Below are 24,861 nucleotides of genomic sequence, written 5' to 3' on the forward strand. Positions count from 1 at the left end.
ACATTTGACCCAGGAATGAAGATCAGATAATTAATGTTCATGGAGCAAATATTATGGCCAATAATGTCATAAAAATGGAGATAAATCTATAAATCTACTTGTGGAAAAAAATATATAAGCTCTTAGGTTGGTTAGTAAGGGAGTCATACTTGGTCCCTTTTTTTTTTGGATGGAGTCTTACTCTGTCACCCAGGCTGGAGTGCAGTGGCGCGATCTCGGCTCACTGCAACCTCCACCTCCCAAGTTCAAGTGATCCTCCTGCCTCAGCCTCCTGAGTAGCTGGGACTACAGGTGCATGCCACCACACCTGGCTAATTTTTATATTTTTGGCAGAGACAGGGTTTCACCATGTTGGCCAGGCTGGTCTCGATCTCCTGTACTTGGTCCCTTTTTATTGGAGCTCTGACTCAGTTCTCTCTAAAAGCTAATACCAAGTCCTTATTCTTGAGAAAACAAAATAATAAATGCTAACAGGCAAGCACAGTCACAGATATTCTCTCACTTAGTCCTAACCACTGTCTTGTAAAGCAGGTATTATTATTCTCACTTCAGACATGGCAAGCCAGAGGCCTCTGGAGAAGTAAAGTGACTGCTCCAACATCACGTGGCCCATAGAGGCAAAGCTGGAAGGTGAATGCCAGGCTTCTGATGCCAGATCTCCTGTCCTATCCTTTATGACCCTATTACTCCCTGGTTCTGCTCTCCATTCCAAATGTTTGATTATTAGATTTAAGGGTATCTAAGCCAGGTAACATGAACAGGGAAAGATCAGCTGACAGTATCTGATTTTTTGAAAATAATCCACAGCTTATGTTCTATTCATTCAATAGATGCTCATTGAACACCTACTATGTGCCAGGCCCTATAGTCCTTACTGTCAGAAAGTACAAAGTCTGGTATAAAATGCAAGTATATAAACAGGAAACTATAGTATAATATGCTGATTACAGTGATGGCTATACAGGAATTATGGGTATAGAATGAATGAATCAAGAATAAATCTTGTGAGATTGTTTGTTTCTGTCTGTACTACTGCTGCCCTTTCAAGGAGCACATGTATTATTTTTTTTAAAACATTTTATTCTCTGTTCTAGGCACTTCGCCTGGCCCTGGTGATACAGCTGGGGGTGGGGGAGGGGAAAGGGTAAGTTCCTAAATAGTTAAAGACAGGGTAACCTTCCAGACTTTAATAGAAGATCTCTGTAGGAACAGAATGTTCTGTCTCTGGCAGTCAGAGAAGACTTTAAGAGATGACATTTAGATGATCTTTTATTTATTTCTTGCATTTTTCTGAGCTTGGGTTATTTTAAGGAAATTATAAATACTAGAAACTCAAGAGTTTTGATTTGCAATACCTTACCTAGAGCTGTTCAAAGAGCCATATGGTTCACAAGCTATTTCTGTTCCCATGATTCCGCTGAAACCATTCTCGTCAAGGTCACCAGCCACCTCCATGTTGCCAAATCAGGGGGTCAAGTCTCAAGCCTTGTCTTCATTTGACTTATTAGTAGCCTTTAACACAGTTAGTCATGTGTTCCTTCAAATGCTTTCTTTATGTAGTTTCCATGATACTGAACTCTCCTGGTGTTCTTTCCATCTTACCAGCTGCCCCTTTTTAGTCTTGTTTGCTAATTCTACCCCATCTCCCTGATCACGTAACATTGGGATATTTTAAAGCTCAGTCTTGGACTTCTTTTCTGCACTGTCATCATTCATTCTAGCACTGTAGCCTTAAATACCATCCATCAACTGATGTATATCAAATTTTTATATCCAGCCTTGACTTTTTGCTTGAACTTCAGACTCCCATATCTACCTGCTAGTCCACATTTCTACTTGCTTGTCTGAGTGGTATCTTGAATGTAACATGTCCAAAATAGAATTCTGGACTCCTGTGCCTGCCTCCTACCTCCAGAATTCTCATTTAAGTTCTCTCCCACCATTCTGCATCCCAGCACCTAAAACTCCATTCTTCTCGTTGTTCAGACCAAAATACTTGGGGTTGTTAACAACTCATCCCTTTTTCCACACCCTACATCTAATCTATTGGTAAATCCTTTTTGTTCTACCTTCAAGATACACACAGAACTTGATCACTTCCACTGTCTCTACTTCTATTACCCTGGTCTAGGCCACTATCATTTCTTGCCTGGACTATTGTAATATTCCCAGTTCTTTGTATTGTGACCAGAGCGATCCTTTCTATGCCCTGCTCAAAACAAAATCCAGTGTTCTTTAAACCCCTAAGGCACTGGCCCCTGTTTATACTCTTAATCTCATGTCTCAAGTTAGAGGACTCTAGACCTTTCAAACATTAGAATAATGTGGTGTGCTACAAGGTAAAGCCTAACAGGGGAGGTTGTATGACAATCCAGAGTGCAGGAGTGAATGGAGGGGAGAAGGGACTCTCGGTGACTGCAGACTACTGTTTCGTGAAACATGAAGATAGAGGATGGGAGGGAATGAAGACAGTAATGAAAGCAAGACTAAGGGCTGAAGGAGGCTTTTCTTCCTCTAAGAGGTGAAAGACTTGTCTTTATGAGTCCATTGAAAGGAGGTCATGGAAGGGAGAGGCTAATGCTGTTGATCACTGACTTACCAGGGACACAAGCAAGCCAGTACTAGAAGGAAAGACAGTTAGAGCCCATGTGAATATGGAGATAAAAAATTGACTGCAGTCACTTTTGTTTGCTTAGGTGCGTGGCTTTATCCCACCACTTCACTCTGTCTTCTGACCAGAGCCTTCTAAGTATCTTCAGTCTAACCCCTCCCAGCCCTTCTATTATGCCTGCCAGTCAATCCCAGCACCTTCTCCCTTGTTCTGCTCCAGGCTCCTGAACACTGTGGATGTGACACAGCTCCTGAGGGTCACATTGCTTCCTGGATCACTATTCTTCTCTGTCTCCTAATTCCTGCCCTCTTCCTAGGTGCTTTAAACTTATCTACTCTAGGCCAGGTGCGGTGGCTCATGCCTGTAATCCCAGCACATTAGGAGGCCAAGGTGGGTGGATCACCTGAGGCTGGGAGTTCGAGACCAGCCTGGCCAACATGGTGAAACCCCGTCTGTACTAAAAATACACAAAAATTAGCCAGTTGTGGTGGTATGCACCTGTAATCCCAGCTACTTGGGAGGCTGAGGCAGGAGAATTGCTTGAACCCAGGAGGCAGAGGTTGCAGTGAGCCAAGATTGCACCACTGCACTCCAGCCTGGGCAACAGAGTGAGACTCCGTCTCATAAAAATACATAAATAAATAAATTAAATAAATAAATAAATAGTAAAAAAAAAACTTATCTACTCCTGTGACATTTGTTTGATAGGGTCAGAGGCTATGAAACTTTAGAAGCATACATGCTACCTTTGGAATTTAAAAAATGTATTCGATCCATTGCCATGGATCCATGCCAACCGATCCATTATTTACTTAATATCTCTCTGTGAAATGAATCACTTTTGGAAAACTAAAACCTATTTAAAAGGGAAACTTTATATCCTTACCATAAATGAAAACCACACCATTTGATCTAAGTGGAAGGTCATGGTAAGAAAAAAAGAAAACAAAACAGTGTTTTTAGATTTGATGCCTGTAAAATGTTATGAGCCTGAGGCCTGCTTTCTTTTTATAGGCAAGTATTTGGGAGTATAGTACGTACTACCAAATTGAGACTTACCCTTGCCTTAATCAAAAGGAAGAGGATAGAGCAAGATGAACATTCTTGCATACCCGCTGAAATAGTCTCCATTACCAATTAGGGTGGCATCCCTGGAAAGAGTGAGGCCCGGGTGTTTGTGTGCACAAAGTGTTTGTGTGTACAGTTAGCTCAAGTGTTGGCATGCTGTGGCTTGCTTAATCAGTTTCAGTTTAAGATTGGTTGAAGATCTTCATGTTAAGATATAGCAGTGGCCTCTTTAAAAGTCTTTTGTGCCTGTCGCGGTGGCTTACGCCTATAATCCCAACACTTTGGAAAGCTGAGGCAGGCGGATTACTTGAGCCTGGCAGTTCGAGACCAGCCTGGCCAACATGGTGAAACCCTGTCTCTACTGAAAATACAAAAAGAGCCAGGCGTGGTGGTGGGCACTTGTAATCCCAGCTACTTGGGAGGCTGAGGCAGGAGGATCGCTTGAACCTGGGAGGCGGAAGTTGCAGTGAGCTGAGATCGTGCCACTGCACTCCAGCCTGGGTGACAAGAGTGAGACTCCGTCTCAAAAAAAAGAGTCTTTTGCCTTCAGACCTTTCCCCTTCCAACCCACCCTGCCCACTCTTAGTGGATCTGCCTTCAGATTTGCTGCCTCATATTGTCCCTGTGTCCCTCGGGAAACTTTAATGGCTCCTTGTTGCCTATTTGATCCAGACACAAGGTTCAATTTGGCAACCAGTGAATCTACCACTCAAGTTTTACGGGCTTCCTATATCTGCAGCAATATGTTAGATGGTGAGGGGACATAGAAAAAGGAAGAAATACACACCATGGTCCTAGAGTTTAAAAAATGTGTCATCTGGTTGAGGAGACAAATCAGACATGAGTATGTGCACATATTATGGTGCATGTACATGACAAAGGGCTGGTGGTCAGGGAAGGTCATGAATCTGCCCATCCCTGGGCTTGGTCATCATATAGCTCATTTGTGGTGTGTGAATCTCATGCTGGCTGGGGTTTTCTTTTTTATTGTGGTAAAATACACAAAGTATAAAAGTTACCATTTTAACCATTTAAATTATACAATTCAGTGGCATTTAGTACATTCACAATGCTGTGCAGCTGTCCCCACTATTTCAAGAAAATTTTCATCACTTCAAAGGAAACCTGTGCCCAGTAAGCAGTCACTCCCCATTCTTTCTTCCTCCCAGTCCCTGGCAACCACTAATCTGCCTTCTGTCTCTGTGAATTTGCCTATTTTGTATATTTCATATAAATGGAATCATAATACGTGGCCCTTTGTATCTGGCTTTTTTCTCTTAGCATAATGTTTTCAAGGTTCATCCATGTGGTAGCACGTATCAGTGCTTTGTTCCCTTTGACGGCAGAATAATATTCCATTGTATGGATATACCACGTTTGTTTAACCATTCATCAGCTGATAGACATTTGGGTTGTTTCCACCTTTTGGCTATGGTAAATAAAGCTGCTATGAACATTTATGTGTAAGTTTCTTTCTGTGGATGTATGTTTTCAGTTCTCCTGAGAATATACCGAGGAATGCAACTGCTGGATCATATGATGATTCTATGTTTAGCTTAATGAGGAACTGCCAAACTTTTCCACAGCAGCCATACTAGTGTACATCCCCCACCAGCAAGGTGTGACAGTTCCAGTGTCTCCACATCCTCACCAACATTTATTTTCCATTTTAAAAAAATTATAGCCACCCTAGTGAATGTGAAGCATTATCCCATTATATGTATGTATATATGTATGTATGTATGTATTTTTGAGACAGGGTCTCTGTCATTTAGGCTGGAGTGCAGTGGTGTGATCATAGCTTCATACCTCACTACAGCCTCAGCCTCATGAGCGCAAGCGATCCTTTCACCTCAGCCTCCCGAGTAGCTGGGACTATAGGCATGCACCGCCATGCCTGGCTAATTTTTGTATTTTATGTAGAGACAAAGTCTCACCATGTTGCTCAGGCTGGTCTCAAACTCCTGGACTCAAGTGATCTGCCTGCCTAAGCCTCCCAAAGTATTGAGATTAAAGGTATGAGCCAGTGTGCCTGGCTTCATTGTACTTTTGTTTTACATTTCCCTAGTGACTAATGGCATTGGACATATTTTCATGTGCTTGTTGGCCATTTGTATATCTTCTTTGGAGAAATGTGTATTCAAGTCCTTTTGTTACACACCGAAAGAATGAGGGTCATGGTCAACTCAGTATACCACTGGAGGCTATATGAGTAAACAGCAAACTATTTCTCATAAATGCAGAATGTTGGCAAACTGACAAACTGTGTCTGCCACCCGGAAGGAATGCTGAGGGCAGTCATGCCCCAAGCGCAGTGTTTCTTGTGATTAGGTACATCTGAAGCCTGTTAGTAATAATATGAACCTGTGATCAATTAAGGAGCTGACCAATCATTACCTCCTCCCTGCTCATTCTACCCAATAAATACGAAGGGCTGTGGAAGCTCAATGGGGGAGCAGCGGGGCGGGGGTGGGGGGAACTGCCTTTGCTCACTAGAAGCAGAGAGCTCTCTTCTTCCCTGGACTCTTCCTTTAAAACAGTTTCTTTTGTCCTAAGTTTTCATTTCTATGTTTGTTTCCGTTCATTCAGTCTTGTAATGACGGTCTCAAGTACTAACAGTAGTAACTGTCGTAATGATGGTCTTAAGTAGTAACAGTAATAACTGTCATGGTGATGGTCTCAAGTAGTAACCATGGCAGTCTACCACATCCTTTGCCCATTTTTAAATTGAATTGTTTGTGTTTCTGCTGAGTTGTAAGAATTTTTATATATTCTATATAATAGACCCTTATATGATTTCCAAATGTTTTCTGTCATTCTCTGGGTTTCTCTGTTTTTTAGAAATGACATCTCACTCTATTGCCCAGGGTGGTCTTGAACTCCTGGGCTCCAGTGATTCTCCCAGCTTAGCCTCTTAAAGTGTTGCTGGGGTACAGGCTTGAGCCACCTCATCCAAACTTCATTCTATGGGTTTTTTCACTCTGTTGATAGTATCCTTTGACACACAGTTTTAATTTTGATGAAGTCCAATTTATTTTTCCTTTTGTTGCTTGTGCTTTTGGTGCCACATGTATGAAACCCATTGCCAAATCCAGAGCCATAGTGACTGGCTTCTTTACTAGGGTTGGGAGCTATGGCTTGCCCAAGGCCATGTCCCCAAAGTCTCTCACAACTTAGCACCCAATGGATGCTCACCAGATGTTTATAGAAGGGATGACTATGTAGTGGGATGTGAGCTGGCCCTTGGTGGGGAGAGGGGTTTGTGTAGAGGTATAGCCTGACCAGGGACATGACTTTGAATAGACGTTAAGGTACCTTGTAAGCTGTAAGATGTGGTCTGACCGAAGAGGGGGTACACATGAACAAATTGTGGAATTCTGGGGGATAGGTAGCTGAGTGAGGCCTTCAACGGTGGCAAGGGCTTCTTCCATGTGATTATGGAAACCTAGATCCATGGAGGAAACTTGTGAGTAGTGGAGAAAGTTCCTCGGGGGAGGAAGGCTGGCTGTGACTTCATCTTTATACCATACTCTCTAGAATAGGGCCTGGCCAGTATTAGGCCTTAGTAAATATTCCAGTGGCCTGATGAAGGAGACTTTTAAGATATTTACATGAGAGGCTTTTCATGATATAGTCCTCCTTATATATTCTACTCTAGCTCACCCTCCTTCCAAACTTGACCTTGACTTTCTTTTTTACTAGATTTGCCCCTCTCCCTGGGTGCTGTCAGCTCAGCTGCAGTACATCCCTCATAACCCTGCTTGGAACATCCTTGCCTCTCCTCTCCTATCTAATTCATCTCATTCCTCCAGGCCCAAGACAGTATCCAGTTATCCACAGAACCTCAACACTACTACTCCAGCACATCAGTGTGTGGCTCTGATAAGCCATACACTTAGCCATACACTTACCAGAGCTTAGGGTCACATGATCTTAGGTTCAGATCTCAGGCTCCAGTAGTTACTGTGTAACTTTGGGTGGGCCAGTCTCCCTCTCTCTGCCTTGGTTTCCTCACTGGAAAAATGGCAGTAATAACACTGATAAAATAGTTTTGTGACAGTGAACTGAGATCATAAATGAGATATAAAACCCTTAGTAAAGCATCCAGCTCATAGTAAGTGGTCAAAAATGGTAGCTGTACTGTTTTCTAGTTGTTTTCTGTATTTGGCTGTTCTCGTGTTGCTACAAAGAAATACGTGAGGCTGGGTAATTTATTAAAAAAAAAAAAGGCTTAATTGACTCATGGTTCTGCAGGCTGTACACGAAGTGTGGTGTTGGCATCTGCTTCTGATGAGGGCCTCAGAAAGCTTCCAGTCAGGTGGAGGGCAAAGGGAGAGCCAGTATATCACATGGTGAGAGTGGGAGTAAGAGAGAGAAGGGGGAGGTCCCAGACTCTTTTAAACAACCAGATCTCATGTGAACTAACTAAGCGACAACTCATTTATCACTAAGGGGACGGTGTGAAACCATTCATGAGAGATCTGCCCCCACGATCCAATTACCTCCCACCAGGCCCCACCTCCAACACTGAGAATCACATTTCAACATGAGATTTGGAGAGGACAAGCATCCAAACTGTATCATTTTATATATCTAAATCTTGCTTCCTCCACAAGATTGTGGGGTTTTTTTCTTCGGGTCAGGGGCTGAGTCTTATGCTTATTTTAACTCGTATATTTGGCACAAAGCTAGGACTGTAGTAAGTACTTAAGAAACATTTGTTGGTTTGAGGTGACTTTATGATTACTCGGAGTTACTTGCTTTAGGAGACAGTATATCATTATTAAATTCTATATTATTCCACTATTCATTTTCTGAAAGGCAACTTTTGCTTTGTTTTATGGGGATCTGGGACTGCCTTGTGGTAATCTGATTTTATGTGTGAGCGAGTGTGTGTGTGTGTATGTGTGAGAGAGAGAGACAGAGACAGACAGAGTGGAGGGAATGGTGGAGGTAGTGACAATTGATTCCCTAAGGGGCAGAGCCAGCTATAGCTCACCATCCTAACCACTGCATCTAGCTTTCCTCTCCCAGCCCTAGAGCGGGGCTGTTATCTGCCCAGGGCAGCTGTTATGGCCCTGACTCCCCTGGGGAGGGCTGCTCAGGCCTTCCTCATTCTTCCAGGCTGCCTTTTTCCACAAAAGGAAATGAGGTCTTTTTGACCCTATCAGACTTCTCTGCCAAGGCATCATGTTTTGCAAGAGGCTATTGCCCTGGCTATATACAGTCCTGGGCAATGTGCTAATATTAAAGAAGCAAATTCAGGATAATGGTTACCTCTGGAGAAGGGAGGCAGGGCTATGAGCTCTGAGATAAAGCTTCAGTTATCTCTGAGGTGTTTATTTTTTATGCAGGGCTGTGGGGCATATGAGTGTTCATTTATTATCGTGAACATTATATAATCTTGAATGTGCCGCTTATTTCTATACATGTATTATCCATAAATATTACCATATTTTTAGGGTATTTTCCAGCCTTATATATGTGTTGTGAAATTTTATGTGTACTTCAGCTACCTGTATTGTTTGCCTGACAGTTTTTGAGATTTGTCTGTTTTTTTGTTTGTTTGTTTTTTGAGACAGAGTTTTGATCTTATTGCCCAGGCTGGAGTGCAATGGCATGATTTTGGCTCACAGCAACCTCTGCCTCCCAGGTTCAAATGATTCTCCTGCCTCAGCCTCCCAAGTAGCTGGGATTATAGGTGCCCACCACCATGCTCGGGTAATTTTTTATATTTTTAGTAGAGACGGGGTTTCATCATGTTGGCCAGGCTGGTCTTGAACCCCTGACCTCAGATGATCCTCCTGCCTCAGCCTCTCAAAGAGCTGGGATTACAGGCGTGAGCCACTGCGCCTGGCCTAGATTTGTCTATATTGATATATGTAATATGAGACTTTGTATTAATATTCCATTTTATAAAGAGATGTATGTATCTTTTCTGCTATGGGTAGACATTTTAGTGGTTTCCTATTTTTCACTTTTGCAAACAGTGCTATAACAAATAGTCTGGTATGCAGTTCCTTGTGCCTAAGAGAAAATGCTTGTGTGGGAGTGGACTGGCTAGGCCATAGGACATATATGCCTCTCTCTTTGTTCGTATTGCCACATCGCTCCTCAGAGTGATTGTCCTGCTTTACCTTCCCACCAGCAGTGCACAAATGTTGATGTTGGCTATGTCCTTGCCAACCCTTGGTAGTTGTATCTGTGATTTCTCCTTTCTCTCCAGATCACCAGAAAAGGTGGGAGATAAGGTTTTGCAATTAAAGGAGAATGTCAGCTCTGAAGAATTTCCTGTTACATTTACTTTAATGAGGAAAAGATTTTGTTCTCTGTTTTGGTGAAAATAATGTTTAGACCTCTGTGGAAAACAGTTACATACACTTTTTATTCTGAAGCAGAGCAGTTTTTTCTTTTCTTTTTTTTCTGTTCGCATTCTTGGCAAACAAGTAGGAAAGACCAATTAGGAAGCTAATGTTCTAAATATTTACTTGCAGTAATAGTCATTTTTTAATGTTTTATATAGCGTGGAGCATTAGGTTTATGTTTACTGCCTTTCGATGTTTTGAATTGGTTAAAATGAATTAAGAATGTGACACAACTTTATGGATAAAGATTGATCATAATTATTTGCCATTTTATTTGCATTTTGTGAGGGAAAAATACATGGTAAGAAAATGTGTTGACATTTTACAAACGGGTTAGAAAAGTCATAAAGAGTAATTTTGGCTATTTTATGTTGTCTCTTATGTTCACAGGTGGGAAAGGAGAAGTTTCACAAATCCCAACATTGGGGCTTTTGCAACAACGTTATGATGTTAGTGAGTGATGAAAAGCCTGGAATAGGTGGAGAACCACTTCTGGGACAAAAGATAAAGCCGAAATGTAGCATATATCCTAAAGGAGATGGAAGTGATGTACCATCATGGGTAGCCTTTGATAAACAGGTAAGTCACATGACATTGGGAGGAATGCATCTTAGAATTTTACAGATGCTAAATAGCTTTGAGAAAGTAGGAGTCTTCAGTGTAAATGTTAAGGCTAATTCTTTTTCTTTTTGCCTTTTCTACTTATTATTGCCTTTATTTTTAGTGTTTTATTTTTAGTGTTTTTCCCCTTGTCTTTATTTGTTTAAATTGACAAACATAATTGTATATATTTATGGTGTACAACATGATGTTTTGAAATATGTATACACTATGGAATGGCTAAATTGAGCTAATTAACATATGCATTACCTCATGTGCTTCTCTTTGTGATGAAAACACCATCTATTGTCTTACAATTTTCAAGTGTACAATACATTGTTATTAACTATAGTCATTGTGTTATACAATAGATCTCTTAAACGTATTCCTTCTAAGTGAAATTTTGCTTCTTTTGACTAAGGTTAGTTCTTCTGAAAAGATAAATTCAAAGTATCCTAAACAAAGAAAAATTATTCTTGCTCTGCTCTTTTTTGTCAGGCACATTGGTTGCAGGATGCCAAATGTTTATCTTTCTTGGCTAATGCTTATTAACCTTTCTCTCATCTTCACTGAACAGGATAATCTGTCCTGTTCAGAGTCTGGTCAGATTGTCACTTTTGGTTTTGAGTTGCCATTGACTAAATAATTGTATTTGAGTCTGAATGTGGCTTTACATAGGAATAGAAAAATGCCTTCTCTTCTTTTCTCCATACTAACTAGTAATAAACCATAGTAATGATTCTCCATCCCTAAGGGCTAAAATGTGATATGGCAAGAAGAATAGTGAAAGGAAGCGATGCCATTATTAGACAAGAGCTGGAATTTTTTAATGTATATGTCTATACACATACACACACACACATACATATGGACATATTGGCAGTTAGAAAAGGGAATGTATTTGAATATTTTTTAAAAAGGCTAAGATCAAAGGAAAGAAAAGGCAACCAGCTATATGGATATGCTGTGTTTATCAGACAGCCCTGTATCCCAGCCCAATGTTCTGTTCTCCAGAAAGAACTAGTTATTAGATTATTTTAGATCCTGTAAGTGCAAGATAGTTCAGGACTAGATAAAGAATTGAAACCATAGCATGCTAAGTTTACCAGGTGGTTTTTAGCAGCTTTCAACATGGATTGATTGGCAGTACTTTGATTCTAAATAAAATGTCCTCAAATTTGGTAGAATTGACACATCCCCATGTCATCTGTGATAGGGTAGATCAATTAGAGTGCACTTTTTTTTTTGAAGCCAACAGTGATCTAACAGACTACAGGGAGGCTTCCTTCCTGGGAAACCATCTCTCCTTTCAACATGGGCCAATATTCTTTTCTTTTCTTGGATTATTTTCAGTACCTGGCTCAGTGCTGGACCCAGAGCCCAAAAATAATTCTGGACTGACTGACTTGGGTGGATTATGCATAGTTTTCTGTTACTCTCAATCTTATAGGATGTTTACTTTGCATGGGCCAAAGAAAAGATTCTATTTTTACCTCATGTAAAAAAGAGGGTATTGACAATATTTTAAAACTAATCCACTACTGAATAAGTAACATAGGCCACAATGTATTAATATTAAACTATTCTCTTGCATTTCAAGTCAAAAAGTCATTTCATGTTTTTCTCAATATTTAATATATGCCTTTCAAGCCTATTTTGCAGGCCTTTAATTACTTATAAGGTTATGTAGAATATTTCGTGAATCCGGAATAATTTTAGCTTCAGACTACTTGAGAAAATGAAGAGCTTGCTCATTTCAGGTCTAACTAAATGCAACATAATTCTTTCAGTTATTTTGTTGGTCAACTTCTATTAAATATTCATTGAGCTTTAAATGAGACACTAAGACTGAAATATTTACGTGCTCTGATGAGACTGTGAACTACAGACTAGATCCTGGTTAATACCCCAAGCAAATTATAAAGCGCTTTCTACAATAGCGGTTCAACAAAAACAAGTCAACGCCTGTTAATCATTTTTCTTAAAAATGAGACATTTTCGGTGCACCCCGTCCCAGCCGCCCAGTCAGGCCCCTCACTCTCCTTGGCTGCACCGCCACCGGGCTCTCAGTCCGCGTGCCGCTCGCGCACAGCGCGGACCCGCAGCAGCTGCAGCTCTCGCGGCTGAAGGGGCTCAGCCTGGGCTACAAGGAGAACACGCCGCCGGCCCTGAGCGGGACCCGCGTCCTGGCCAGCAAGACCGCGAGGAGGATCTTCCAGGAGCCCGTGGAGCGGAAAACTAAAGCAGCCGCCCCCGGCATGGAGGATGAGCCGCTGCTGAGACAAAACCCCTGCCGTTTTGTCATCTTCCCCACCGAGTACCATGATATCTGGCAGATGTATAAGAAGGCGGAAGCTTCCTTCTGGACCGCGGAGGAGGTGGACCTGTCCAAGGACATTTGGCACTGGGAATCCCTGAAGCCCGAGGAGAGAGATTTTATATCCCATGTTCTGGTTTTCTTTGTAGCAAGTGATGGCATAGTAAATGCAAACTTGGTGGAGCGATTTAGCCAAGAAGTTCAGGTGACAGAAGCCCGCTGTTTCTGTGGCTTCCAAATTGCCATGGAAAACATACATTCTGGAATGTATAGTTTCCTTATTGACACTTACATAAAAGATCCCAAAGAAACGGAATTTCGCTTCAATGCCATTGAAACGATGCCTTGTGTCAAGAAGAAGGCAGATTGGGCCTTGCACTGGATTGGGGACAAAGCAGCTACCTATGGGGAACGTGTTGTAGTCTTTGCTGCAGCGGAAGGCATCTTTTCTGGTTATTTTGCATCGATATTCTGGCTCAAGAAACGAGGACTGATGCCTGGCCTCACCTTTTCCAATGAACTTATTAGTGGAGATGAGGGTTTACACTGTGATTTTGCCTGCCTGATGTTCAATCACCTGGTACACAAACCATTGGAGGAGAGAATAAGAGAAAGAATTATCAATGCTGTTTGGATAGAACAGGAATTCCTCACTGAGGCCTTGCCTGTGAAGCTCATTGGGATGAATTGCACTCTAATGAAGCAATACATTGAGTCTGTGGCAGACAGACATGCCGGAACTGGGTTTTAGCAAGGTTTTCAGAGTAGAGAACCCATTTGACTTTATGGAGAATATTTCACTGAAAGACGAACTTCTTTGAGAAGAGAGTAAAGGAGTATCAGAGGATGGGAGTGGTGTCGAATCCAACAGAGAATTCTTTTACCTTGGATGCTGACTTCTAAATGAACTGAAGATGTGCCCTTATTTTGCTGATTTTTTTTTTTCCCATCTCATAAAAAAATCAGCTGAAGTGTTATCAACTAGCCACACCATGAATTGTCCATCATGTTCATTAACAGCATCTTTAAAACTGTGTAGCTACCTCACAAACAGTCCTGTTTATTTATAATGCTGGTAGTATCACCTTTTGCCAGCAGACCTGGCTGGCTGTGACTTACCATAGCAGTGACAATGGCAGTCTTGGCTTTAAAGTGAGGGGTGACCCTCTAGTGAGCTTGGCACAGCAGGATTAAACAATCATTTAACCAGCACAGGCAGTTGAAAGATGCAGCCTCCCTGCTTCAACACAGATTTTAATGTTTACTTAAATATAAAACTGGCACTTTACAAACAAATAAACATTGTTTGTACTCACAAGGCGATAATAGCTTGATTTATTTGGTTTCGACACCAAATACAAAGCATTCTCCTGACCACTAATGGGAGCCAATTCACAATTCACTAAGTGACTAAAGTAAGTTAAACTTGTGTAGACTAAGCATGTAATTTCTAAGTTTTATTTTAGTGAATTAAAATACTTGTTAACCAACTTTAAAGTCAGTCCTGTGTATAGATAGATATTAGTCTATTGGTGCCAGATAGAAGACAGGTCGTGTTTTTAACCTGTGGCTTGGGTAGTGTCCTGGGATTCTCTTCTCTGAGTAAAGTGTTGTGGGATAAAGAAATCTCTCAGGGCAAGGAGCTTCTTAAGTTAAATCACTAGAAATTTAGGCATGATCCGGGCCTTCATATGTGTGAGAAGCCATTTCATTTTATTTCTTACTGTATTTTCCCCAACTTCTAGTTGATAAGAAAAAAATCTTGAAGAGTTTTCATATGTGGGAGCTAAGGCAGTATTGTCAAATTTCAAGTCATCCTTAAACAAAATGACCCACCTAAGATCTTGCTCCTGTTAAGTGGTGAAATCAACTAGAGGTGGTTCCTACAAGTTGTTGTTTATTCTGGTTTTGTTTGTGTGTAAGTAGGTTGTGTGAGTTAATTCATTTATATTTACTATGTCTTTTAAATCAGAGATTTTTTATTATGTATGTCCTTTTAGATTTTGCCTGTAGTTCATACTTTAAAATAATCACCCAGTGTCTTATTCCAGCATTGTCTAAATCTGAGTATTATCTAGGGGAATCTTAAACTTCAGTAGGAAACCATGAGTTATTAATATGGTTTCCATTCAAATAATAAGTTCAGAAGGAAACAGAATTTTTTTTTTTTTTTTTTTTTTTAGACTGAGTCTTGCTCTGTCACCCAGGCTGGAGTACAGTGGTGCGATTTCGGCTCACTGCAACCTCCACCTCCTGGGTTCAAGCAATTCTCCTGTCTCAGCCTCCCGAGTAACTGGGACTGCAGGTATGTGCCACCATACCTGGGTAATTTTTGTATTTTTAGTAGAGACGGAGTTTCACCATATTGGTCAGGCTGGTCTTGAACTCCTGACCTCAGGTGATCCACCCACTTCGGCCTCCCAAAGTGCTGGGATTACAGGTGTGATAAACAAATATTCTTTATAGGGCTACTTAGAATTAATCTGCCTTTATGTTTGGAAGAAGAAAGCTGAGACATTGCATGAAAGATGATGAGAGATAAATGTTGATCTTTTGGCTCCATTTGTTAATTGTATTCACTATTTGAACATTGTCCTGTTCTATTGTTAAGTTTTCTTCATCATTTATGGTATAGTCAATTTTTAAATCTCTGTAATATGATACATTTTCCCATCTTTTAAGTTATTGTTACCTAAAGTTAATCTAGATTATATGGTCCTTATATTTATACAACATTAAAATGAAGAAAGGCCAAAAAAAAAAAGAGATTTTCAACTTGTTGCCAGTTTTTCCAGTAGCTTTTAATCCTAGCAATATATCTAGCATTACGCTCTCAAATAATACAAAGTAAAAATAAAGGCGGTTCTTTGGAAAATGTATTAAAATTAATATTTATAGTAGATGCTCTTTGTGCCCACCCGGATCCATGCTGGGGTGGTGCTCCCCCACCCCCAGCTGTGACAAATGCTTTGACAAACAGCTCACACCTGTAACCCTCTCTGGAGCCTTGCTCTTGGCTGATGGGCGTTGCATCTCTCAGAGACACCTGGGAGGTTACACTGGCCCCTTTCCACCAAGAGGGGGCAGCTAATAACTGATTTATCAAAGGTAAAAAAAACCAGCTTCCTTGCCTGAAGGAGGGATAATTCTTTGCTATGATTCCGGCTCCATAGCCCCTCGTGCATCAGGCCAAGGCTACACTTGACCTGAGAATGCATCCTTGCTTGCGCGGCTCATTTCCTTTGCTGCTTCCCTCGCACTCTTACAGGTCTCTCCCAAGAGTCTGCCCTTAATAAATCACATGCACTAAAATCCCTGTTTTCAAGCTCTTCCTCTATGGAACCCAACCTAAGACAACATTCCAGGTTTTAATCCGTAATTCTGAAAGCAACGACCAAAATGCCTTGCTCAAGTAGACAATCACATTACAAGCAGAGAAAAGGTCATTTGCAATCACGAAAAGGAGCCAGTATTTGTTATCCCACATGGCCCCTGTGGCAGACACTTCTAGCTGTTTATCCTTTGTGCATTCTACCCTTCCTTCTTATGGGCAGAACAGTTTTATGCAGGCTGGAATTGTGCCCACTTAAATGTGTTACCTCCCCAGGCTCCTTGCAGCTAGGGCTGGCCGCATGACTCACTTTTGGCCAATGATATATGCATTAAGGTTTATTGGGTGGGGCTCCTGGGAAAGTTACTATTTTTCTAATGAAAACAGGCTCAGCGGGTATGATTTCCTTGCCTTTTGCCCTCCTTTTGTTTTTCCTGTCTGGAACTAGTGTTACCGAACCAAACTGGGTCCATTTACCTGCATGCAAGGGAAAGCCGAACGCCAAAACACAAGGTTTTTTCAGCAAGAAAGGTTTATTGAGTTGATTGGCAAGGAGACAGGAGGAAACGCTCAAACCTGTCTCCTGGAGCTGGGGGCTGGGTCAGGTTTTATAAGCATAGTGTAATGAGGTGTGATCTGATTGCATCTTGCAATGAGTTGATGCTGGGAGGCATAATCTAACTGGATCCTGCTATGGGGTGACACCAGAGCGTGATCTCTTTGGTTCCTGGATCCTGCCATATAGGGTCCATTTCTTAATTCAGTCCCTGTTCCTTGGTCCAAGCACTTAGATTTCACCTGTGCACACTTGCTTCAACTGGTCTCGCTTGGGTTGTATGACCTTCGACCCTGGGGTTCACGGCAACTGAAAAACAACTCACGATTTTGTTATATAAAAGTTGAACTAGATTAGTCTGGTGTGGTTACACTAGGACGTAATTCCTAGGGCACAGCAGCCATCTTGTGAGCATGACAGAGATAAAGGAAACCTAGGTCCTTGCTGGCATCATGGAGCCACTGTTTAAGGCCGAGGCTGCCTCTCTTCGGACTTGTAGTTATATGAGAAAAATCAAGCCATACTTCAGAGATTCTCAACCTAGCAAGGTATTTGGAAATATGTGGAGGTGTTTTGGGTTGTCACAATGATCAGGAGCAGGGCCGAACTAGGGTAAGGCAAGTGAGGCACTTGCCTTCGGTGCAACATTTAAGGGGTACCCCCACACTCAGCAATTAAGCTAGGTAATATTTTATTCTTATCTAGTTATTATTAAGCTAGTATAATGTTTAAAAAAAATCAAATTAATGCCAGAAATTCATGATGAACAAAATGCCAACATTTTAATTAAAGACAAGATCAGTAACTGTGCCATGGAAGTTATATTGGAGCCTGAGGCAAAAGGAAAAATCAGTAACACTGATCCAATCTTTATTAAAAATTTGGCATTTTGATATTTTGTTCCTCCTGGATATTTTGCATTATTTTTGTTTTATTTTATTTTATTTTATTTTTTGAGGTGGAATCTTGCTCTGTTGCCCAGGCTGGAGTGCAGTGGCACGATCTTGGTTCACTGCAACCTCCGCCTCCCAGGTTCAAGTGATTCTCCTGTCTCAGCCTCCCGAGTAGCTGGGACTTCAGGCGCCCACCACCATACCCAGCTAATTTTTGTATTTTTAGTAGAGACGGAGTTTCGCTATGTTGGCCAGGCTGGTCTTGAACTCCTGACCTCAGGTAATCCACCCCCCTCAGCCTCCGAAAGTGCTGGGATTACATTAATTTTCCTGGCTTGCATTAATTTTGATGTTTTAAATCGCCTCACCCTAGGGCCAGCCCTGACCAGGAGGTGCTGCTACCATTGAGTATCCAGGGGCCAAGTGTATATTTTATATCCTGCAATGTGGGGAAGGCAACCCTACATTGGGGAAGAATTGTTCTACCTCAAATGCCAATACTGTTTCCATTGAGAAACACAGTGCGTGTACTACTTGCTTAAAACCCCTAGCATTGGGAGAATTTCTAAAAGCAGGCAAGAGAATTTTGCTTAATACTGCATCCACCCTTCAAAGACTTAGTTATTTCATTGAATTCATTTAAATAAAAGCAGACTATGGTGGGACCAAGACAAAAACAAGACTACTCCATAATCATAACTGTCTGAACACAGAACACGAACACCGTCCAAGTCACAAAATGCGTCACTCACACCAGTTATTTCCAGTCATCATCCCAGTACCTCCATGAGTAAGAAGCAAATGTAGATGGTTGTCCTCACCATATAAATGAAGAATCATTCTCAAGGAGAAATGGAGCAGGAACCAGAGTCTGAGACTGGGTGTTGGTGGCACTGATTCTGGTTCTGGTCCCGCCATTAACTATACGTGTGATTGTGCCTTAGTCACTTTACCTCTCCGAGCCTCAGTTTCCTTAACTATAATGCAAAACTTGGCTAGCTGATCTGTAAGGCCCTTTTACCTCTGGCAATTTATGTCTAAGACTTGACTAAAGTCAAATTCAGCTTGTTTATCCTAGAACTGAGCCCAGACCCTGGATCTCATGGTCTAGGACTCTCTAATTACATCAGGCACCCACTACTTCATTATTAATTGAAATTTGGCATTTAGCAGTTTATGCTACACTGTGGTGGCTGTATAAGATCTATAGTTAGCTGCTTTTATAAAACGTTGGAATATTTAGAAATATACAAATGACTGAATGTTTTTATATGACTTTCGTCTGGATGTTAAGCCCCATTTACATAGACTCTACAATTTTGCCGTCATTTTTCATTTGTCAACAGCTCCTAGTTAGCCTAATTTGTTTGCTATTTCACAAATGACTCAATTATAGTAAGTGGCAAGATAAAAGTTGATCTTATGGGATATGCATACATTTAAAAATATTATTTCTTTTTTTCCATCTATTGTAAACATAATGATTATAATCAAAACTACTGACCGCACAATTGGAATTTTAATCACTTACATTAATTGACATCAAGTTTGTAATGAGCTGATTATTTATGTAGCACTGTGTGACTCTATGATTTGAACAATATAAAAATAGATTTTTAAAATATAATTTGGTCCCTTGGGTCATCTTGATTTTTTTTTTTTTTTTTGGATTAAACAAGCTAGTTTATTATTCATTTGCAGCAAGGGAAAAACACACCCTAAGCAACTGTGGGATGTCTAATGAAGCAGGTGTTAGAAAAGGCTTATTATAGGATTTGGGCTTGTGTTAAGTAATTGTGGGAGTGATTAAGGAAGCAGGGCTTTGCTCTGGATTGGGTACTATCAGGAAGTAGGGGTACTTCTACGACTGGGTATCTTAATAAATCTCATTATAGAGAGAACAGACTAGAGTGAGTCTATACCTATAATTGGGAGAGAAGCAGCTGTCACTTCTGTGAGCCAGGAGAGGGGGGTGTTTGACATTTTGTGGCTGGACAAGGTTCATTTTCTGTCTGTGTTTAGATGTGACTGTGGAGTGGTCTTGGTTTTGTCTTGATCCATCACGGTCACAGAGTGGCCTTGTCTGATGTTGGTGGTCTCTGAAATTATTCTTGTTCAGCAGGAGAACACTAAGGCCTAGCTGTGGGTGCCAGGCCAGCTTGTAGCAGCACCAAGACCAGCTGATGGTATAGGCCAGCTCCTGGATGTCAGGGGCTACTTTTCTCTTTCTTACCCAGTACTAGCTAGAATTTTTAATTTTCCTGCAGGGAGATTAAAGAATGATCGGGTACATTACAATTTCACTTGGTTAACAAAGAATAATACGTAAATACAGATTCTTGAAGTTTTGCCTAAAGCCAGTTAGGAATGTTATAAAATATAATCAATATATATAAAAATAAAATATAATTAAGCTTTTAAAAAAACTGGAAAATGCATTTAAACCTTTAAACCATACCTGAAATTTCAAATGGAAATCTTTCCATAGGTTTATATAATTTTTAGATTATCTGACTCCTGCTATTACCATGTCATAAAAGACACCAACATGTATAATTATAAGACAATGTAATTGTAATACATTGCCATTTTAATCCCATGTTTTACATCACAATTACACAGATCTTCAGCTATTCAGTTTTAGAGAAAGAAATAAAAAATCTTGCCTGAAATCAACCATGTCATGCCCCAAATTCTCAACTATGCATTCTGCATTTGTCACTAAGAATAAAACACTTAGTCTTTAAATTTATATTAAAGTGATAAAGTTTCCAAATTCATTATATTATGTGGGTTTCTTTAATCTTCTTTTGAAATTCAAAAGGCACTTAATAAAAATAATCCCCAAGTCTGGAATAAATGTTTTTGGAATAAAAAGAATGAGAATCACAAATGAGCCTTTTACTAAAGAAGACAGTTCTTCCTCCCCTCTTTTCTAAAACCTAGAATGTAGCTATTTGACAACATTTTAAGGCCCTTCCCTCAGGCCAAAACTTTTTATCAGTAACTAGGCCTGTGGCTTATTCTGATTAGTCCAAAGTTAAAATTGTCTTTTTGAACTTAAACTTTTGTAGATACCACTACATCCCCATTAGAATGGCTATAATTTTAAGACTCTTACCACTCACTAAGTGTTGGTGAGCATGTGGAGAAACTAGAACCTTCATACATTCCTGCTAGGAATGTAAAATGGTGCTGCCATTTTGAAAGACAGTTTGACAGTTTCTTAAACATATACTTGCTGCATGACCCAGTAATTCTACTCCTACGTATCCATCTAAAAGAAATTAAAACATGTTCACACAAAATCTTGTGTGTGAACGTTTATAGCATCATTATTCATAGTAGCCCCAAAACAGGGAACAACCCAAATGTCCCTTAAGTAATAATGGATAAACAAAATATGGTATATCCACACAATGAAAACTATTCAGCAACAAAGAAACCTAATGATATATGTTACAACATGGGCAAACCTCAAAAACATTACACTAAGTAAAAGAAACCAGACACAGAAGACTTCCTATTATATGATTCCATATACATAAAATCCTAGAAAAGGCAAATACATAGGAGAAAGCAGATCAGCAGTTGACTGGGGCTGATGGTGGGAGAGGGGAATTTTGTGGGGGGGTGATAGAAATGTTCTAAACTGGATTGTGGTGATGATTACACAGCTCTGTAAATTTACAAAAAACTGTTGAACTGTATGCTTAAAAGTACTAAATTTTATGGTGTATAAATTACAGCTTAAAATATTACTTTGTTTGGGTTGCCATTGCAACTGCCCAACTGGTTCACCATGCCTGCTGCCTAGACAGAGCCGATTTATCAAGATAGGTGAATTGCAATAGAGAAAGAGTTATTCACACAGAGCTGGCTGTTCAGGAGACCAGAGTTTTAATATTACTCAAATCAGTCTCCCACAAAACTCAGGAATCGAGATTTTTAAGTATAATTTGGTCAGGGTGGAGCAGGGAGGGGGTGGGTTGGAAAGTGGGGAGTGCTGATTGGTCAGGTTGGAAATCATAGGGAGTTGAAGCTGTCCTCTTGCACTGAGTTGTTCCTGGGTGGGGGCCACAAGACCAGATGAGCCAGTTTATCAATCTGGGTGGTGCCAACTGATCCATTGAAAACAGAGTCTGCAAAGTATCTCAAGCACTGATGTTAGGTGTTTTTTTTTTTTTTTTTTTTTTGACAGAGTCTCACTCTATCGCCCATGCTGGAGGGCAGTGGCGCGATCTCGGCTCACTGCAATCTCCAACTCCCAGGTTCAAGCGATTCTCCTGCCTCAACCTCCCAAGTAGCTGGGACTACAGGCATGTGCCACCACACCCGGCTAATTTTGTGTATTTTCAGTATAGACGGGGTTTCGCTGTGTTGGCCAGGATGGTCTTGATCTCCTGACCTTGTGATCCGCCTGCCTCGGCCTCCTAAAGTGCTGGGATTATAGGTGTGAGCCACTGCACCTGGTGATGTTAGGTTTTATAATAATGATCTTATTTATCCCCAGGAGCAATTTGGGGAGGTTTAGAATCTTGCCGCCTCCAGCTAGGTGACTCGTAAACCATAATTTATAATCTTGTGGCTAATTTGTTAGTTCTGCAAAGGCAGTCTAGTCCCTAGGCAGGAAAGGAGTTGTTTTGGGAAAGGGCTAGTATGTCTTTGTTTCAAAGCTAAACTATACACTAAGTTTCTCCTGAAGTTAGTTCGACCTATACCTCAGATTGAACAAGGACAGCTTGGAGGTTAGAAGCAAGATGGAGTTGGTTAGGTCAAAGCTCTTTCACTGTAATAATTTTCTCAATTATGATTTTTGTAAAGGCGGTTTTACCATAACAAAATACTACAGACTGGATGGCTTAAACAGAAATTTGTTTTCTCACAGTTCTGGAGGCTGGAAGTCCAAGGTCAAGGTGCTGGCAGGGTTGGTTTCTCCTGAGACCTCTCTCCTTGTCTTACAGATGACTACCCTCTTGCTGCCTCATCCTCTGTGCACACTAATTATAGTTATTTTGAACATAAAATCCTTGTCATTTGTAAGATTTTAGTTCACAAATTAGGAAGAAACTGATAGTTACTATTTGACTTGTTAACTTAAATTTTAGGCTGATTTATATTTTGTTCTGAATTCTTAATCTATAGAAGTCATGGTTATTTATGTATTTTCCCCCTCTGAATTCAAACCAGCTGCAAGCTTATTTGAAATATTAAAAAAAAATTCTTTACCTTCCTTGATTTTGCATTTGCAGGACTCTGCCCTATGGTAAACTCACTTTTTGTAACACTGATGGTGGGTGATAGCACAAATGCCATAGACCATATAATCTAGCTGTATTCTTAATACAATTTTTTGGAGTAATTTTGGACTCACAAAAAGTCACAAAAATAGTACAGAGAGTTCCTGAATACCCTTTTCACAGCTTTCCCTGATGATAACATCTTATGTAACCAGAATGCCTTATCAAAACCGGGATTTTACCTTCTACAACATGGTAAAACAAGAACAAAAATGCAGGAAATCAGCATTGGCATTGTGAACCCCAAAGTATCTGAGATGGGTCTCAATCAATTTAGAAAGTTTATTTTGCCAAGGTTAAGGATGTGCCTGTGACACAGCCTGAGGAGGTCCTGATGACATGTGCCCAAGGTGATCGGGGTACAGCTTGCTTTCATACATTTTAGTGAGACATAATACATCAATCAATATATGTAAGATATACATTGGTTTAATCTGGAAAGGCAGACCAACACAAAGCTGGGGAGAGGTTTCCAAGTCACAGGCAGATCGAAAGATTTTCTGATTTGCAATTGGTTGAAGGAGTTCTTATCAATATAAAGGAATGTCTGAGTTATGATAAGGGCTTGTGGAGACCAAGGTTTTATCATGCAGATGAAGCCTCCAGGAAGCAGGCTTCAGACGGAATAGACTGTAAATGTTTCTTATCAGACTTAAGGTCTGCGTTGATGATAATGCTGGTCAATTTTTCCTGAATTCCAAAAGGGATGTGGGTATAATAAGGAATGTCTGGCTCCCCCTTCCCAACATGGCCTGAAACTAGTTTTTCAGGCTAACTTTGGAATGCCCTTGGCCTAAAGGAGGGATCTGTTCAGATGACTGGGGGGCTTAGAATTTTATTTTTGGTTTACAGTATAATACTATTAACTAAACTGCAAACCTTATTTGGATTTCACCAGTTTTTACATGCACTAACTTTCCCCCCTTAGTTTAATAGTTCTATGGCATCTTATCCCATATATAGATTCATGTAACCACCATCATGTTCAGGATACAGAATAACTGTATTCTTTAGGATTTTGCTGTTTGAGTCCTCATTTATTGAGGTAAACTTCATTTTAATTCTTAAAATCAACTTTATTGAGGTATAATTTATATGTAATAAATGAGTCTTTCTATTTTTTTTTTTTTTTTTTTTTTAGACAGAGTCTCGCTCTGTTGCCCAGGCTGGAGTGCAATGGCACGGTCTCTGCTCACTGCAACCTCTGCCTCCTGGGTTCCTGCGATTCTCCTGCCTCAACCTCCCAAGTAGCTGGGATTACAGGTGCCCGCCAGCACTCCTGGCTAATTTTTGTATTTTTAGTAGAGACGGGGTTTCACCATGTTGGCCAGGCTGGTCTTGAACTGCTGACCTCGTGATCCGCCCACCTCAGCCTCCCAAAGCACTGGGATTACAGGCATGACCCACCATGTCCAGCCAAAATGAGCCTATTTTAAGTATACAATTCCATTAGTTGTGACAAATGTATGCATCTGTGTAACCACCACCCCAGACACCATCTAGAATGTCTCTGTTGCCTCAGAAGGTTCCCTTATTCCCCCATTTTGTTTAGCCCTTTCCCATTGTTCTGACTTCTATCACCATAGCTTAGTCTTTCATGTTCTTGGATTTCAGATAAACGGGATCTTATGGTGCGTCTGCCCTGGAGTCTAGCTTACTGTTTGAGATTTAAGATTTGAGGTATAGCTTTGACAATGTGTATATAAACAAAGTATAGCAAATTCATGTAATAATCTACTATACCAGATTTCTGGCCATTTGACAGTCCTTTTTAGTCCTCTGGTTTTATAACCCTTTACTTTAAAACATTCTGGTTCCAC

The 24,861-nt window shown here is 40.6% G+C and overlaps 1 protein-coding gene and 1 pseudogene across 3 annotated transcripts in view; both read left to right on the top strand.

Annotated features, from left to right (window-relative positions):
- The window catches only part of EFHC2 (EF-hand domain containing 2), a 196,014-nt gene that overhangs the window by 20,471 nt on the left and 150,682 nt on the right, over positions 1–24,861 (top strand). For both annotated transcript variants that reach the window (XR_004180866.1, XM_009197435.3), the window contains exon 2: positions 10,435–10,623. Coding sequence is in view for 1 of the 2 variants with exons in the window: in XM_009197435.3 (XP_009195699.2) it covers positions 10,435–10,623 (189 nt within the window). In the remaining variant the exon portion in view is untranslated. The remainder of the gene's footprint in view (positions 1–10,434; positions 10,624–24,861) is intronic.
- On the top strand, positions 10,839–15,711 carry LOC116272147 (annotated as a pseudogene). The gene has a single exon (XR_004180867.1). The product of XR_004180867.1 is annotated as a ribonucleoside-diphosphate reductase subunit M2 pseudogene (transcript).

This window comes from Papio anubis, chromosome X (assembly GCF_008728515.1).
Source record: "Papio anubis isolate 15944 chromosome X, Panubis1.0, whole genome shotgun sequence".
Taxonomy (NCBI): Eukaryota; Metazoa; Chordata; class Mammalia; order Primates; family Cercopithecidae; genus Papio; species Papio anubis.